Raw genomic sequence first — 15,559 nt, 5'->3', positions numbered from 1 at the left:
TTCCCAGTTAAATTAGTAGTTTTAACACTGCATAATTATCTAAGCAACATCTGTTTTTTTACTGTCCCACTTCTTTTTTGGTGTGAGTTTTTTTTTTTTTTTTTGTGCACATTTATACAAGGAATTAAGGTATGTGTGATTTGAAGCATGCATTGGTGTGAGCTGAGATGGCTGCGGTGCCTTGCTGCAGATTCGGAGGAGGACGCCAGTGAGACGGCATTGGGTGACGAGTCCCAGGTGCCCCCAGCAGAGGAGCTGACGGACCTGCAGTTCAGGTTCGAGGTCAAGGCGGTACGTCGATCCGCTTACGTCACACTACACCGATTGATCCATGGCGTCTGGCCTTTCTGAAAACATGCCTGTGCAGGTTCTGGGCCTTGATTCATACCTTAGATGGAGCACATGAGTCAGAAGGAGTTTCGAGACCAATGGCTTTGAGGTATCGCTTCCTGCCAGCTTATTCCGCTCTTTCCGGCAGGTTCTGGTGGAGCTCACGAGGCAGGCGGAGCAGGAGAGTACCATTCTGGCCCTGAACGTGTCCCAACTGGGCACAGAGGGCAAAATGAGGACCTATGACATCACGGTGACCTCGTACCTGTGCAAGATCAGCCTGGACTACTGTGAGGAGCGAGGTTGGTGGGGGGCCTTGGGGCCGTCTCAGTGATGCGGTGAACGATCCGGATCGTGATTAAACACGGCCAGATTAATGCCTTTCCTCTGAACTGGGTCAAAGTGCTCCAATGAGGGAGGGTCAACGATGCTACCAGAACATTCCATAAAGGAGAAGCTGTTAACATCCACTGGTTTGTTTCAGGCCCCCAAAACCAGCCTCTGCACTTAATCAGCTCGTCAGATACGCACGGGTCGCCCCTCCTGAAAGTGGAGTACATCAAAGTGAGTGTGTGACCCCCCCCCCCCCCCCCAATCAGAATGCTATAAAATATCACTTGAATCGTCTCTTACCACAGAGCCCAGCACCTTCTATTTCATTGTAATTGTGATTTAATAAACCCATGATAAACACGCAAGAGACCGTAAACACATTTGTCTTTTTCTTTCAGGCTGACACGAATGGGCCTAATTTCCAGAGCATGTTTGATAACACTGAACAAACACTAAAGGTAGGTGTGTGTGTGTGTGTGTGTGTGTGTGCGCGAACGTGTGCATGTGTATGTACCTGCGCGTGCCCTTTGACCGACTGGCGTCCCATCCAGGGTGTCCCCTGGGATAACTGTAATAACCGCAATCCCAGGGTGACATATTCAGTTCTGGAGGAATTGACAGACAAGTCGGTACTGTAATTTAGTCATGTTGTGAGGGTCATGCTGGTCCGTATGTAACCGGACAATGTAAACGTGACTGTGGGATCCACAAGAAGCACTTCACTGCTTTATTTCTCAATTCTCCAACGTAATCGGCGCTGTGTGTGTGTTTGTGGTTGATAGGTGCTGATGTTTTTTGAAAATGTCTGTGGGAATATCGGGTGTGCATTATAAGTGAGTGAGTCGGATTAGTATTTCAGAAGGTGACTCTCTCTGCCCTAATTCCAGCTTGGCCCTCTGCATGCCCTTCAGACGCCTTCGATGGAAAAAAAAAAAAAAAACAGATTAGCTGTTCAAACAATGACTACACCACTGATGTTTAGCATATATTTAATGATAATATAGGTATGTAGGTTTGACAAACAGTTTAGTCATTATCATCAGAAAACGTATGAATGGAAATTGATAAAAGTGTAAAAATAATAGGTTAATCGGTTCCTTGTGTAATTAGTCTATTTTTGGTTCTTATCTGTTTTGCAGATATTTGGTATCTAAGTTGGTGTTTTTAATTGGGAAAATTACCAACCTGCTCTTTGCCAATTTCCTGACATCTTTATAGCTGTTTTGAAATAATTATGTATAATTACTCTGAATAACAAGTCGTAAACTGCATGTAATTTCATTTGATGGCTATAATTGTATGATTACCTGTATAATGATGCTTTATCGTGCGCTGTGCTCAGGTCCCCGTGTTGGCGTTCAGCTTGCTGTAATTGTATGACTGCCTGTATAATGATGCCTTATCGTGCGCTGTGCTCAGGTCCCCGTGTTGGCGTTCAGCTTGCTGTAATTGTATGATTACCTGTATAATGATGCCTTATCGTGAGCTGTGCTCAGGTCCCCGTGTTGGCGTTCAGCTTGCTGTAATTGTATGACTGCCTGTATAATGATGCCTTATCGTGAGCTGTGCTCAGGTCCCCGTGTTGGCGTTCAGCTTGCTGTAATTGTATGATTACCTGTATAATGATGCCTTATCGTGAGCTGTGCTCAGGTCCCCGTGTTGGCGTTCAGCTTGCTGTAATTGTATGACTGCCTGTATAATGATGCCTTATCGTGCGCTGTGCTCAGGTCCCCGTGTTGGCGTTCAGCTTGCTGTAATTGTATGACTGCCTGTATAATGATGCCTTATCGTGCGCTGTGCTCAGGTCCCCGTGTTGGCGTTCAGCTTGCTGTAATTGTATGACTGCCTGTATAATGATGCCTTATCGGGGGCATGTGCTCAGGTCCCCGTGTTGGCGTTCAGCTTGCTGTAATAGTATGACTGCCTGTATAATGATGCCTTATTGTGAGCTGTGCTCAGGTCCCCGTGTTGGCGTTCAGCTTGCTGTAATTGTATGACTGCCTGTATAATGATGCCTTATCGTGCGCTGTGCTCAGGTCCCCGTGTTGGCGTTCAGCTTGCTGTAATTGTATGATTACCTGTATAATGATGCCTTATCGTGCGCTGTGCTCAGGTCCCCGTGTTGGCGTTCAGCTTGCTGTAATTGTATCACTGCCTGTATAATGATGCCTTATCGTGCGCTGTGCTCAGGTCCTCGTGTTGGCGTTCAGCTTGCTGTAATTGTATGACTGCCTGTATAATGATGCCTTATCGTGCGCTGTGCTCAGGTCCCCGTGTTGGCGTTCAGCTTGCTGTAATTGTATGACTGCCTGTATAATGATGCCTTATCGTGCGTCGGCGTTCAGGTGGAATTCTCCTCGCTGGATTTCCTGATGCACACCAGGGCTCTGCTCTCCACCATGAGCTACTTCAGCACGGCTCTGCCCAAGCAGGTGACGGACCCCAGAGAGGCCACCAAACTGCTTGATAAGGACGCTCCTGGCAAGCTGGGTAAAGCCCCCCCCCCCCCGCTGTGTTCATACATATTTATGTTTCTGAGAACGGAATGTATTCCTGCTGCACGGAGAACCTGCATGCGTGTTTCTGACATGTCAGAGTTATGCTTCAAGATACCTGTCATTTATTTTATTCGTTATTCATTAGTTGTTTTGCTCCTTTTCTAAGGCACATCCCCCCGTAAGGACAAACGCGGCTTCTCCGAGTTTTTTGTAAAGTCCTTTCTTGTCTTTTGATGTCTAATAAATGATGCTGGTATGACAATCTGTCTGACGTCACGTGACCGTTATGTGGAGTTTGATTCATGGTGTTAGTCTTAATGACCCATCTGCTTCTGATCTCCCTCGTCTGACTTTTCTTCTTCTCCTTGGTGTTTTGCAGTGTTCAGGGGTTCCAAGGAGAAGCACGTATTTAACTTCAAGCTGTTTGCAGTACTGGGCGCCTTTCGAGTTGTGGTCTGTGATGACTGGCACAGCATCGCTGACATCATCGTGCAGGGTGCGAATGCACGTGGGCTGCTGGTACCGGCCTGGATTGCGGTGATGCCGTGGTTTTGTGTCGGCTTGAGATTTAGTTCTGATGCCGGTTTTGTGTTTGACAGGCATTGATGCATCAGTGTTAGTCCAGGCCAAGGAGACTGAGGTGTTTGCGAGGCTGAGAAACATCGTCGTGACAGACGTCGACCCAAAAACTATTCACAAGAAGGTGAGATCACCAAAAAAGGTGGTCGCCGAGAATGACAAGGAGGTCTCTGAAATAGGCGGTGAGGTCACTGAAAAAAAGTCGGGAGGCCATCGAAAAAGGCGACTATATTGCCGGGAAAGGTGGGAAGGTCGCCAAAATTGTGCGGGGAGGTCACCGGAAAAGGCGGGGAGGTCGTCAAGAAAAGCAGGGAGGTCACTGAAATGGGTGCAGAGGTCGGCAAGAAAGGCAGGGAGGTCGCCAAGAGAGGCAAGAAATAGTCAGGGAGGTCTCTGAAATAGTCAGGGAGGTCTCTAAGAAAGGCGGAGAGGGAGGTCACCAGGAAAGGCAGGGAAGTCGCTGAAATAGGCGAGGAGGTTGCTGAGAAAGGCCAGGGTCACTGAAAAAGCAGACTACATCGCCGTGAAAGGTGGGGAGATCATTGGTAACAGCAGGGAAGTCCCTGAAAAAGGCAGGAAGGTTGCTGAAAACTGCAGGAAGGTCGTTGGTAACCGTGGGGAGGTCGTTGGTAACCGTGGGGAGGTCGCCAGAATAGGCGTGAGGTTGCTAAAAAGGCCACATGTGATGCCGACAGATGGCCGTACAAAAGCAAATGCTCGGTTCATTGGCTGTGCAATGTAGACCATCTTGTCAAGTCAAACCACTATGACACTTTGTAGAGTATAGCCATCTGAATATGTATATGGATGTAATGTGGGAATGGATGACCGTGAATGGGCTGATTGAGCAGAGTTCAGCATTCCGAAGGGTTGGTCAATGAACCCTTCTGCTGTCATCTGCAGTTCTCCCTGTACTCTTATGGGACCTGCCTTACGTCTGTGTGTCTGCTCTAGGCCGTGTCCATAGTGGGAGGTGAGGTGTTCAGCTTCAAAATGTTGCTGTACCCCAACGCCACCGAAGGCGACGGCTACGCCGACACCTCCAAGGTGGACGGGAAGGTCACGCTGAAGCTGGGCTGCATCCAGATCGTCTATCTGCACAAGTTCCTCGTCTCGCTGCTGGTGAGTCTCTGGTCTGTGGCTGAGACTTGCTGATCTGAGCTCAGCAGTCTCTGCAGCTCGCGCACCAAAAACAGCAATGCGTGCAGGAACAAACATTATCTCTGCACTTTACTTTCTTAGGTTTATTGTACTTTGTAGTGCGTAATGACCTGGTCTTATTTCAGTAGATGAACTACTTTAGAATACTTTAGATAAACTGACTTTGTGTTACATTATAACAGTGTTTCCCAGTCCGGTCCTCAGAGCCCCACAGACGGTCCACATTTTAGCTCCCTCCCAGCTCCGGGAGCAAAAATGTGGCGTGTCTGGCAGGGACCTGGGAGGGACCAAAAACATGGACTGACTGTGGGTCCCCGAAAACTGGATTGGGAAACCCTGCACTATAATGATCTCAGAAATCTTCAGAAAGTATTAAGAGACTGTTTGTTTATGTTCAAAAAAATTGACTTGTAGATGATGTAATTGCACCAAGTTAACCTCAGCAGATGCAAAAACATTGGTTCCTCCTACAAAAGACTCCGAAGTGTTTTTTGCTTTGTTTTGTTTTCTTCTCTGCTTACTCTTTCTTTTTCCTCTTTTCAGTTCCTCTTCCCCTAAATCTCTCTCGTTCTTTTCAGGAGTCTCTTAGCTATCGGTACCCTTCGCCCAATGAGGTACAGGCTGTGGCATGCCACCCTTAGCTGCATTTATTCTTCATCATGCAGCCCCCATGATCTCACTGCACTGGAGAAAGTACCGGAACAAAAATCAGCTTTAAAAGAAACTCCATCCACAAATAAACAGACTGCATATTTTGAGCTCATGATATATAAGGGCAAATTTGCAGGCGTACTAATGTATTGCATATTAAACTTTCATGTTTTAAAGTAATCCGCTTGTTATCTGTGCAAATGATGAATGAGAGGCTTAAATGTACCCAGTTAGTATCCCATGTCACTTTCATGCCTGATTCAGCCATTTATAAAGGGATATTTTGCATCAGCTAATTAAATAGACAGGAAAAAATGCTGTGACCCTAACAGACGTAGCCATACCAATGTTCTCTGAAGCTATCTTGTAGTTCATTCCCTTTTTGATACGGTTTTGTATAAAATGCTATGTTTTGTTTGCCTGCATGCGTGTGCACTCAAACGTATCACGTATCCTGAAGAAAAAACACACTGGAGGAATATATGGGACCTCATTTCTTTATCTACTTATGAACCTTCTTTTACATTCTTCTTTTATGCTTTTCTTGATGTCTGAGCATCCAGTGACCATCTTCAAATTTGCATCAATCATCCGCAAATGTGATTTGACAGAAGATGCGCTAAAGCCCCGCCCCCCGCACCCCGCATGGCTTTGTGATACTAACCGGCCAAAAGCGTGATATGATATAGCCAAGATCTTCCCTCCAGGCCTTGCTACCCTGCCTGCGGTGCTGGAACATTCTGGGTATAACCTGAGGGTTTCTTCCTTCGCAGAAATTTATAGACAACTTCCAGACAGCAAAGGAGGCCCTGACTGCAGCCACGGCTCAGGCTGCGGAGAAGGCAGCGTCCAGCGTGAGGGACCTCGCCCAGAAGAGCTTCCGGCTCTCCATGAACATTTGGCTGAAGGCCCCCGTCATCGTGGTGCCGCAGTCTCCAACATCCCACAATGCATTTGTGATAGACCTGGGTCTGATCACTGTAGCAAACAGCTTCTCTTTGATGGAAGCTGAGGGCTTCTCTCTTCCAGCTGTGGTTGAGAAGATGGACGTGAAGCTCACGCAGCTCAAGCTCTCCAGGTTGAGTATCCTACCATCACAGCTGACATTCCCAAGTGCTGGAAACTCGCATCTTGTCACCCCATAACAATGCTGACAAGGACATAGCTGCTCGCATGTATGTGGGTGAAGTATCAGCATGTGTGGCCAGATTCTTTAGCTCCGATCTGTCTTTTCTCAGAACGACTTTGAAGAACGACTCGCCGCACTCTGACATCGAGCTTCTGCAGCCTGTCAATCTGGAGCTGATCATCAAGCGAAATCTGGCAGCGTCCTGGTTCACCAAGATCCCAGGAGTAGAAGTTCAAGGGGTGCTGAAGTCCATGAATGTAGGTGACACAGCATCTGCTTGGGCAGTAAACCCGTCTGTCATTGATACATGCTGCTGAAGAGTACCGCTAATCAAAGAAAGTGATGAATGTGATTAGGTGTGCTTTGATTATGTATGGTGAACATTATGGTGAACATGATGGTCCTTGTTCTCTAGATGGAGCTGGGTCAGGAGGACTTTGGTGTCCTGATGAAAATCCTTGTGGAGAACATTGGGGAAGGAAGTAAAGAGCAAGCAGTGGACATGACGAGAGCATCTGACCGAGGAGGTGAGCTCAGAATGCTGCCATGTGGTCGGGGAACTTCAGGGATCCTCGGGGAGCCATGGGAAGCTTCAGGGAGCTTTGGGGAGCTTCTGGCTTTTTTTTTACTACAGCTAGAAATTAAGGCGTAATCAATGTTTTTCAGTGAAAGGCAAAACGGAGGACGGTGAGCAGCCAAGATCAGCAACGGCTTCGGCAGTGGAGATGGGAAGCAAGCCGCCAGTGACCCACGGAGAAGGCTGTGAAAATACCATCAATGTACTAGTCAACTTTGAGATCAAAGAGGTCTGGTCGGTTCCCTATAGACACTCCCTGTCTCAGCTTCTGGGACTCGTGTTCTGTGAGTGGAGCTTATGACACTGTGCACTCAGGGTCGGTCATGTGGTCTCCTAGGTGGTGCTGAAGCTGAAGAAGGTGCAGGGCCAGACGGAGCTGCCGTTCCTGGTGCTCTACGTGGACCACTTTGGAACTGATGCAAGAATGCGGCAGTACGACATGTCAGCTGTGACCTACATTAAGAAGATCACCTTGAAGTGCCTTGAGTTTTCGGGTAAAACCTGCAACTGTTTGTGGTTCCCTACCCATGCAGGGGCAATGTTAAAACACGCATTTCAGTAGAGTTGTGGTTCCTGACCCATGTTTCCCTACCAGTGGTTCTCCACAGCACTGTGCTTACCTATAGATGTTAAAACCATATGAATGCTCTGCCTTGGTATATGAGGGAATATTGCGGGGGGGGAGCAAAAGTAGGTACACACTGTTTGTTTATTTTACAGTACTAATTGGGTCATGTTTAATCTCTTGGTCAACATTGGTACATTCCTGGCGCCTGTCCCTGACACTGTGACACACTGCAGCCACCTTGACGATACCTTTGCACTTTGTAGAATAGAATATTTTGTAAAATAAAAGCTGTATAGCTACTTTGGCCCACCCTGTATGTTGTGAGATCAGCATTGTGTTGAAGTGTCATGTCTTGGTTCTGCAGACTCCTGCGGGGATCCTCTCAGCCTGGTCAGCTCCTCCGTGGAGTCCGGCGGGGAGCTCCTTAAAGTTCAGTATCTCAAGGTACGCTTGGTCTTCAGGAAAAGCCGCTTTGTGTTCAGGAAAGGTTTGGTCTGCTTTAACTACCAGAGATGCCGCCTTGTTTGCATGACCTTCTTCAGATGTTTGACGCAGTGATAACGTAGGAAGCTGGAGTTTCCCTCGCATTGGATTTTTCCTGGGGTAACAGTACCGGGCGTGCTGTCAGGAAGGCCCCACCCCTGATTTCTCCCCCCACCCCTCGCTCCTTTCTCTCCCTCCACAGGCTGACAAAAATGGGCCGCACTTTGCCACTGTTCACATGAACACGGAGCAGAAGATTGACGTAAGTGGAGGTGCAGCTTGTGCCGACTTGCTTTGTCTGCTTTGTGTATTTGTCACGATGTCATTTGCCTGAGAGGTAAATATGACCAGGAGCCTGATCCGGCTCCCCATCATTTTACGTTATATACGGCCAGGTCTTCAGGATATTAATACATTAAAGCAGACGTGGCCATTTCAGTTCATGAAAGTACAAATCCAAACCAAGCTTTTGCTTCAACCAACCGGTTGTGACTGAGACTCTTCGTACACCAGTGGTTGGTTTGTAACATAATCTTGGTTTGGATTTTAATTTCTGGACTTGAAATTTCCATTTCTGCATTAAAGTCTATATGCATATGCACTAGAGCTGGGTGATATGGCCTAAAAATAAAATCTCAGATTTTTTTTCACAATAAATCCGATTTTCGATTTTAATCGATTTTCCCCTCCCCTACTCAAAATCAAACTACAGATGACAAATAAATGGTTCAAAACAAGTTTTAACTTTTATTTCAAATTCACCGGTTCAAACCCAGCCTCCGCACATCTCCGGGTCCTTGAGCAAGGCCCTTAACCCCCCCCAGCTCCCTGGGCGCCGCTACGGGTGGCTGGCCTTCGCGGACAGCTTGCTTACAAAAAGAGCAAGTTGAGAGAGCCGTAAAAACAATTTCCCACGGGATTAATAAAGTTGTAAAAATTAAAATTAAATTAAAAGTGCAATCTGACAAGCCAAAAAAGATGCTTGTAAGTGAGATGGCAGACCACGGCATTGTAAACACTTTTAGAAACTTTAAGCGTGTTAATGAATCCCAGCTTTTCCACAGTATGTATGGGCCGCGCTGATGTACCCGTGAAGAACGGTGCGTCGCATTAGTTCCGCTTTTGGCGCTCGCTTGTGAAATAAGTAATAAAATCGATTTTCATAAAAACACATCGTCCTGAACTGTAAATTCAAATTAATCTGTAAAATCGATTTATCGCCGGACCTCTAATATGCACCTTGGATTGTTTGTGGATGTTTCATACTCCCCAGTTGCATGCTGTTCCCATGTGCCTCCCCCTACCCCCTCTGCTGAGGCCTCAGGCGTGCCCATCCGCCCAGTCCGGGGTCCTGTGTGACATACTGAGGCGTCCCTCGTAATGCCTGTCTCCCTCCCCACTGCCTGCAGGTCATTTTCACATCTCTCGACCTGATGCTGCACACAGAGGCGCTGCTCTCCACCATTAACTTCCTGTCAGCCGCCCTGTCCTTCAGCTCCATGCCCTCCCCAGAACGAGAGCAGAAGCTGAAGATGGAGGACAGCAAGGCCCTAGTGGCCAAACCGAGTAAATACCCCTATGGCCGACAGCCCGAGGGCCACCCGGGCTTTCATTTTGTCTGGAGATGATTGCTGTGACTCAAGCAACTGAAATAAATCCCATCTGAAAGTTACATGAGACCTATACGTGTGCTCCTGAATGTACAAGTATACTGTGGCATATAAGAAGATCTACCTTTTTGCTGTTTACTGGAGCATTTCATTTTTAGAATTTTAGCCTAATGAAAGGTGACAGCTCCATATATTTATATATAGATATGTATTCTTTCCTTCTCTTTCATGAGACAATCTGCTTCTAGTGAAATTTACTTATAGATTGTCTGGTCCTGCTCTGCTGTGGAGTTCAGGGAAAGGTCAAAGGTCATGTTTCTTTGTTTCGTGCATCACAGCTCCCGCGCCTACCCTTTCCGATGGCGATGTCGTCGATCTGCAGATCGCCATGCAGTTGGGTGCTTTCAACGTGCTCGTGTGCGACGAGAAGGGCAGCATCGCCGACATTAAGATCCAAGGTTGGCCGACCGCTAGCGGTCTTGCGCCTGGGACCTCGGAGAGGATTCTGGGTAATGATGACCTCATAGTAGGATCGTGACAGTGCGTGTGTGTCGGCTTTCTTCCGCGTAGGCTGTCATGGCTCACTACTGATGCAAGGGACCCAAACTCGCATCTCCACCCGCCTGAGAGATTTCATCGTTATCAACGTCGACCCCAAAACCATTCACAAGAAGGCAAGTGGGGCCAGGCGGGGGCATGGGGCATATGGCTTCCCCTCCACCGCCGGTTGCATTGACCACTCACGGCTGACGCTTGCTTGCAGGCCATCTCCATCGTGGGAGACGAGGTGTTTAGCTTCAGCCTGAGCCTCACACCCAAGGCCACCGAGGGCGGCGGCTACACGGACACCTCCAAAGTGGACGGCAAAGTCAAGCTGAACGTGGGCTGCATCCAGGTGGTCTACCTGCACAAGTTCATCATGTCTCTTGTGGTAAGTTTGTGGGGACCGTGTCCTGCTACCTCACTTGTCCTTTAGGTTGACTTTCGCTTTATGATAGGGATACTTTACATTAACCCCCATGGGGAAATCGTCTCTTCACCTACCCCGTCCTGCTTTCCATGAGAAACACAGAAGAATGTACAGGTGAGAGCAAACTTGGGGGTCCCAGGGCAGAGGCAGCAGGTTCCTGAAGTTATTGGGGGTTGAGTGACATTGGTATGCTGGACCTGGCATTTGACCCAGTAACCTTCCGATCACAGGCACAGGACCAATCTGACTGAGCCACACAGCCCCCCCTTGAAAGAAGTTCTCATTTTTCACTTGATATTTAAAATAAATATTCTTTCTTGCTTTCCCCCCCCCCCATATTAGAATTTTACAAACAACTTCCAGATGGCAAAGGAGGCCCTGACTGCAGCCACGGCTCAGGCTGCGGAGAAGGCAGCGTCCAGCGTGAGGGACCTCGCCCAGAAGAGCTTCCGGCTCTCCATGGACATCCGGCTGAAGGCCCCCGTCATCGTGGTGCCGCAGTCGTCCACGTCCCACGACGCTGTGGAGGTGGACCTGGGGCTGATCACGGTGGGGAACAGCTTCTCCCTGCTGCCCGTGGAGGGCTGCCCCCTTCCTGCTGTCATCGACGAGATGCGCGTACAGCTCAGCCAGCTCAAGCTGTGCAGGTACCGTCCGCATGCCCCCCCCCACCCCCCCCCCACCCCATACCGCACTCCAAGCCACCACTGGCAGCAAAACAGGCTCCTCCTACTTTGTATGGCTCTGAGTTTGATTCCGGCCTGTCATTGTTTGTCAGGATCTACCCGCAGACAGAGGGCGCCAAGCCTAACACAGAGCTGCTCGAACCCGTCAACTTCCTGCTGTCCGTCCGGCGGAACCTGGCTGCCTCCTGGTTTCAGAAGATGGCCGCCGTAGAGGTCGACGGGGACCTCAAACCCATGAAGGTGATCGCTTTGCAGTTCTGTCTGTGTTCCTTCACGCATCTCGTTAAATAAATGGTGTGTGGCACAGCAGGTTAGGACTCTATACCTCTGATAAGAAGGTCACTGGTTCAAATCCCATGATCTTCAGAGCGATTTCACTGCTGGGCCCCTGAACTCCCAGTTACTCCCGGGATTGTCTGACCCTGCTTTCTTGGTTTTACATCACTTGAAATAAAAGCTAAATAAATAAATTTAAAAATGTAATTATCAAGTAATGAGATACAGCTTAGGTCCAGGGGATTTGCAAATGGTTTTGATGAATGACCTTTATGTATCGTTAAGCTAAATTATTGTAAGTCACCAATCGGGTGCGTGGAGACCGTCGCAGCCCTGTGGAAGTTCCGCCTCTCTGTGGTCTCCTGCCAATGGAGGCAGGAAATGGAAAGTCTCAGGGTGTCTGTTAAAAGCCTCCAGCTTGGGGCTCTGGCTTGTCTTTGTTCCTACGGTGTTTCGCTCGTCAAGGACGCGTGTTCTTGCCCTCTTTTCCTGTAGGTGGCTCTGAGCCAGGAGGACCTGTCCGTCCTGCTGAAAATCTTAATGGATAATCTTGGGGAAGCCGGCAGTGTCCCGACAGACGGCCACGTGTCCGAAGGCGTCGTGCTGAAGCAGGAGTCGCTCCGCCGGCCGGAATCTCCCAAAGGTGGGAACGCCAGGAAAGGACAATATTGATGTCCATTTCCGAAGACCTTTAGGTCTATTTGAGTCCCATTAAATATTTATTTCATCAGAAATAGTTTGAAGACTATTTTACATTTGTGGTAGAACTTTGACGTCTTATTAAAAATCCGCCTGGAAGCTGCTGTGACCCAGATGTAAGCTGTGACATGCTGTGTTCCCCAGGTGACATCAGCACGGAGACTAACCCTGCAGACCAGCAGCAGGACCCGCTGGTCGCCGTCAAATTCAACTTCAATGTGGAGGCTCTGACTCTGCTCCTGTTCAGGAATGATCCCACGCAGGTAAAAACCGCAGCGCTGCCCGTTTCCAGCTGCAAAGAGCTGCTCACGCGAATCACAGTCAGTATAGGTGCATTTCTGATAAGCGTATTGTTGGTTTTGGGGCTGCCAACATGTACATCCAGGCATCCTACAAAGAGGATGAAACCAGGGCTTGTTGATTAATATAATCATATGGTTCAAATATTTCAAATATCTGCTGGTAATCTAGTGGTTTGCTTCTTGGACATTAATGGAAGCGATGTGTGGCTCATTGAGTTAGGACACTGTGTCTGTCACCAGAAGGTTGCTGGTTCAAATCCCAGAGGTTGGCAGACTAATTTTACTTTTGGGTGCAAAACCCTTAACCCCCATTTGCTCCAAGGACCGTCTGACCCTGCTTTTAAGAAAAGTATCTGCTTAATAACTAATATGTAAATACAAAATGTGTGCCTCCCTTTTATTATAGACATTTCATGCCATGCTGTCGGGGGTCTTTACTTCGCTGTCTAACATCATGCTTAGGCCCGGTGATGATGTTTCCTCCACTCCCTCCACTAGGTGGCGCCAATCAGCCAGCACCAGGAATCTCTCTGCCTGGGGGAGTTAACCTTGCATTTAATGAAGGCATCAGGGAAAATGTTCAGCAGCGGTGCCTTGGAGGTCTCCACCATCCTCACCACATGTACCCTAGATGACAGGAGGACTGGGATCCAGAGGGTAACTTCAAGGTAACCCAGAATCTTCCTGCTGAGGAGTCACATTGAGAGATTCTCTGAGGACGTTCTGAGACTGGTGGCGGCTATCGAATCTCCTTGCTGCAGAGAAATAAGAAAAATAGTTGGATGTGCAGGCGAACCATAATAATCCATTCAAATTCAATGAATTATCTCAGGTTATACTGTGACTAGATTATACTGTGTTTACACAGCAATTAGCTTTAGTTAGTGATGGAATTCCGGGCCGCATTCCTGCTAATATGGGGTCCCCGTAATTTATTCCACTCCTGACCTTTGACCACATTATCTTTCATGACCCCACAGGATGGTGGGTAAGCAGGCCGAGAGCAGCGGCGACAAGATGATTGACGTCACGTACTCCGAGCGGGATGGCGAGCGCAGCGTGGTGGCCGTCCTCCAGAAGCTCTACGTGTGCGCCAGCGTGGAGTTCCTCATGGCGGTGGCCGACTTCTTCATCCAGGCCATGCCCCAGAGCCCGGCGGCGGTGCCCGACCGGGGTGGCCAGCTGCCGCTCAGGCAAATCTCCGAGCCAAAGAGCAGCGCGGAACCCAAAGCATGTGAGCGTGGGTCATTCAGAACCAGACCGCTGGTTCCTGTGTGTCACAGTACAAACATACAGCTTGGCATAAGTGCAGCTAGGCTGAGCTTCCAGTGATCGCCCAGGTACAAGTGTGAGCAGTGTTAGAGTAGGAGATACACAACATCTACCAGACAAAGCAAGAACCTAACAAGACTGCCATTCAAATCAGCAGAGATTGCAACATTAAGAGCATTCAGGGAACGTGGAGGGTAATCGGCTAGTAGAAGAATTCCTTGAGCTGATCTTGAGGCATTTCTTGAAGTTGGAGAGAGAGTCTGAATTAATGTGGTTCAGCAGTTCATTCCACCAATGGGGAACCACACATGAGAAATGTTCCTGATTCCAGGGCTTCTGTTTTGCATTGAGGTGGATCCATGTGACTGGTCTGGTAAAACACAATTAGGTGAGGGTCATCAGTGGGGCACAAATCATCTGCATTTTCATTCGTATGCCAGTTGAGTTTGAATCTGCCGCAGTGGGTGATTCTGAATTGTAATTCGTAGAAACCATTCTTAAAAACCCTGTATTTAGCATGCTACCTTAACTGATTCTTTCCTTCCTTCCGTCCTTCCTGCCTTCCAGCTTCGGGGCCAAAGATGACGGTCCAGGCTGTGGTGCTGGACCCAGAAGTGGTGTTTGTGGCTAACCTCATGAAGGCCGACGCCCCAGCATTGATCGCCTCCTTTCAGTGCAACTTCAACTTGGTATCTCAGGAAGGTTCTCAGACCATGAAGGCCAACCTGAAGGAGCTCAAAGTCCTGGCCTGCCCCTTCATCAGGAGCAAGGAGGACAAGGCCGTCACCACGGTGAGAGTCTGATCTTCATCTCGATGACATTAAAGCAGAGTTTGAACTCGTTCTCAGTGAGTGGATATTGTCTCTGGTCTCGCAGGTACTTCGTCCGTGTTCTGTGGTCCTGGAAACGTCAATGTCTACAGACAAACCACTGACCGGCTTTTTGACTGTGGAGGAGGTCATTGTTAAGGTAGAAGAACCTGAACATGTCTCTCTCTCAAAATGTCCGTATTTGGATGGCTAATTAAGTACCAGAATAATAAAAATTAGATCAAAGTCAATGTGTTCATCTTAAAGCCACAGTATAATGTCTTTGTGTTTAAATTCTAATGCTTTAATTTTCATACCCTAGTGGGAAAAGAGTGTAAGCAATGCTTATTCATAGGGCTGTCAAGTCAGTTTGTTTATATAACACATTTAAAACAACAGAAGTTCTGTACAGACCATAATGAAAGACAATAAATATTCTTAGATAAAATTAATGAAATAAAGAACAATAAATTAATGAAAATTACAACCATTATTACACAAAGAAAACAATTATGCTCAAGCCTACTCAAAAGCTAACAATTATTTTTTACACTGCAATCTGACACAGCTTGACATTTTAATCGCAATAAGAATCAAGTTACAATACCATCAAAAAAAGATATTAC

The 15,559-nt window shown here is 47.9% G+C and overlaps 1 protein-coding gene across 5 annotated transcripts in view; it reads left to right on the top strand.

Annotated features, from left to right (window-relative positions):
- vps13c (vacuolar protein sorting 13 homolog C) overlaps nucleotides 1-15,559 on the top strand; it is a 58,498-nt gene that overhangs the window by 24,392 nt on the left and 18,547 nt on the right. For 4 of the 5 annotated variants that reach the window (XM_072718166.1, XM_072718165.1, XM_072718164.1 and 1 more), the window contains 27 exons: nucleotides 191-291; nucleotides 479-632; nucleotides 815-894; nucleotides 1,062-1,121; nucleotides 3,009-3,153; nucleotides 3,541-3,657; nucleotides 3,761-3,864; nucleotides 4,695-4,862; nucleotides 6,326-6,630; nucleotides 6,791-6,938; nucleotides 7,097-7,208; nucleotides 7,348-7,487; nucleotides 7,596-7,752; nucleotides 8,191-8,270; nucleotides 8,512-8,571; nucleotides 9,719-9,875; nucleotides 10,258-10,377; nucleotides 10,490-10,593; nucleotides 10,683-10,850; nucleotides 11,232-11,536; nucleotides 11,668-11,815; nucleotides 12,347-12,494; nucleotides 12,695-12,813; nucleotides 13,351-13,520; nucleotides 13,833-14,086; nucleotides 14,692-14,915; nucleotides 15,001-15,093. In XM_072718166.1, coding sequence (XP_072574267.1) covers nucleotides 191-291; nucleotides 479-632; nucleotides 815-894; nucleotides 1,062-1,121; nucleotides 3,009-3,153; nucleotides 3,541-3,657; nucleotides 3,761-3,864; nucleotides 4,695-4,862; nucleotides 6,326-6,630; nucleotides 6,791-6,938; nucleotides 7,097-7,208; nucleotides 7,348-7,487; nucleotides 7,596-7,752; nucleotides 8,191-8,270; nucleotides 8,512-8,571; nucleotides 9,719-9,875; nucleotides 10,258-10,377; nucleotides 10,490-10,593; nucleotides 10,683-10,850; nucleotides 11,232-11,536; nucleotides 11,668-11,815; nucleotides 12,347-12,494; nucleotides 12,695-12,813; nucleotides 13,351-13,520; nucleotides 13,833-14,086; nucleotides 14,692-14,915; nucleotides 15,001-15,093 — 3,941 coding nt within the window. Of the gene's footprint in view, nucleotides 1-190; nucleotides 292-478; nucleotides 633-814; nucleotides 895-1,061; nucleotides 1,122-3,008; nucleotides 3,154-3,540; nucleotides 3,658-3,760; nucleotides 3,865-4,694; nucleotides 4,863-5,479; nucleotides 5,516-6,325; nucleotides 6,631-6,790; nucleotides 6,939-7,096; nucleotides 7,209-7,347; nucleotides 7,488-7,595; nucleotides 7,753-8,190; nucleotides 8,271-8,511; nucleotides 8,572-9,718; nucleotides 9,876-10,257; nucleotides 10,378-10,489; nucleotides 10,594-10,682; nucleotides 10,851-11,231; nucleotides 11,537-11,667; nucleotides 11,816-12,346; nucleotides 12,495-12,694; nucleotides 12,814-13,350; nucleotides 13,521-13,832; nucleotides 14,087-14,691; nucleotides 14,916-15,000; nucleotides 15,094-15,559 lie in introns of all 5 variants that reach the window. The other variant, XM_072718168.1, reaches the window with a different exon arrangement.

This window comes from Paramormyrops kingsleyae, chromosome 11 (assembly GCF_048594095.1).
Source record: "Paramormyrops kingsleyae isolate MSU_618 chromosome 11, PKINGS_0.4, whole genome shotgun sequence".
In the NCBI taxonomy this organism is placed as follows: domain Eukaryota; kingdom Metazoa; phylum Chordata; class Actinopteri; order Osteoglossiformes; family Mormyridae; genus Paramormyrops; species Paramormyrops kingsleyae.
The sequence above is the reverse complement of the archived record's forward strand: the minus strand, read 5'-3'. Positions and strand labels throughout refer to the sequence as shown.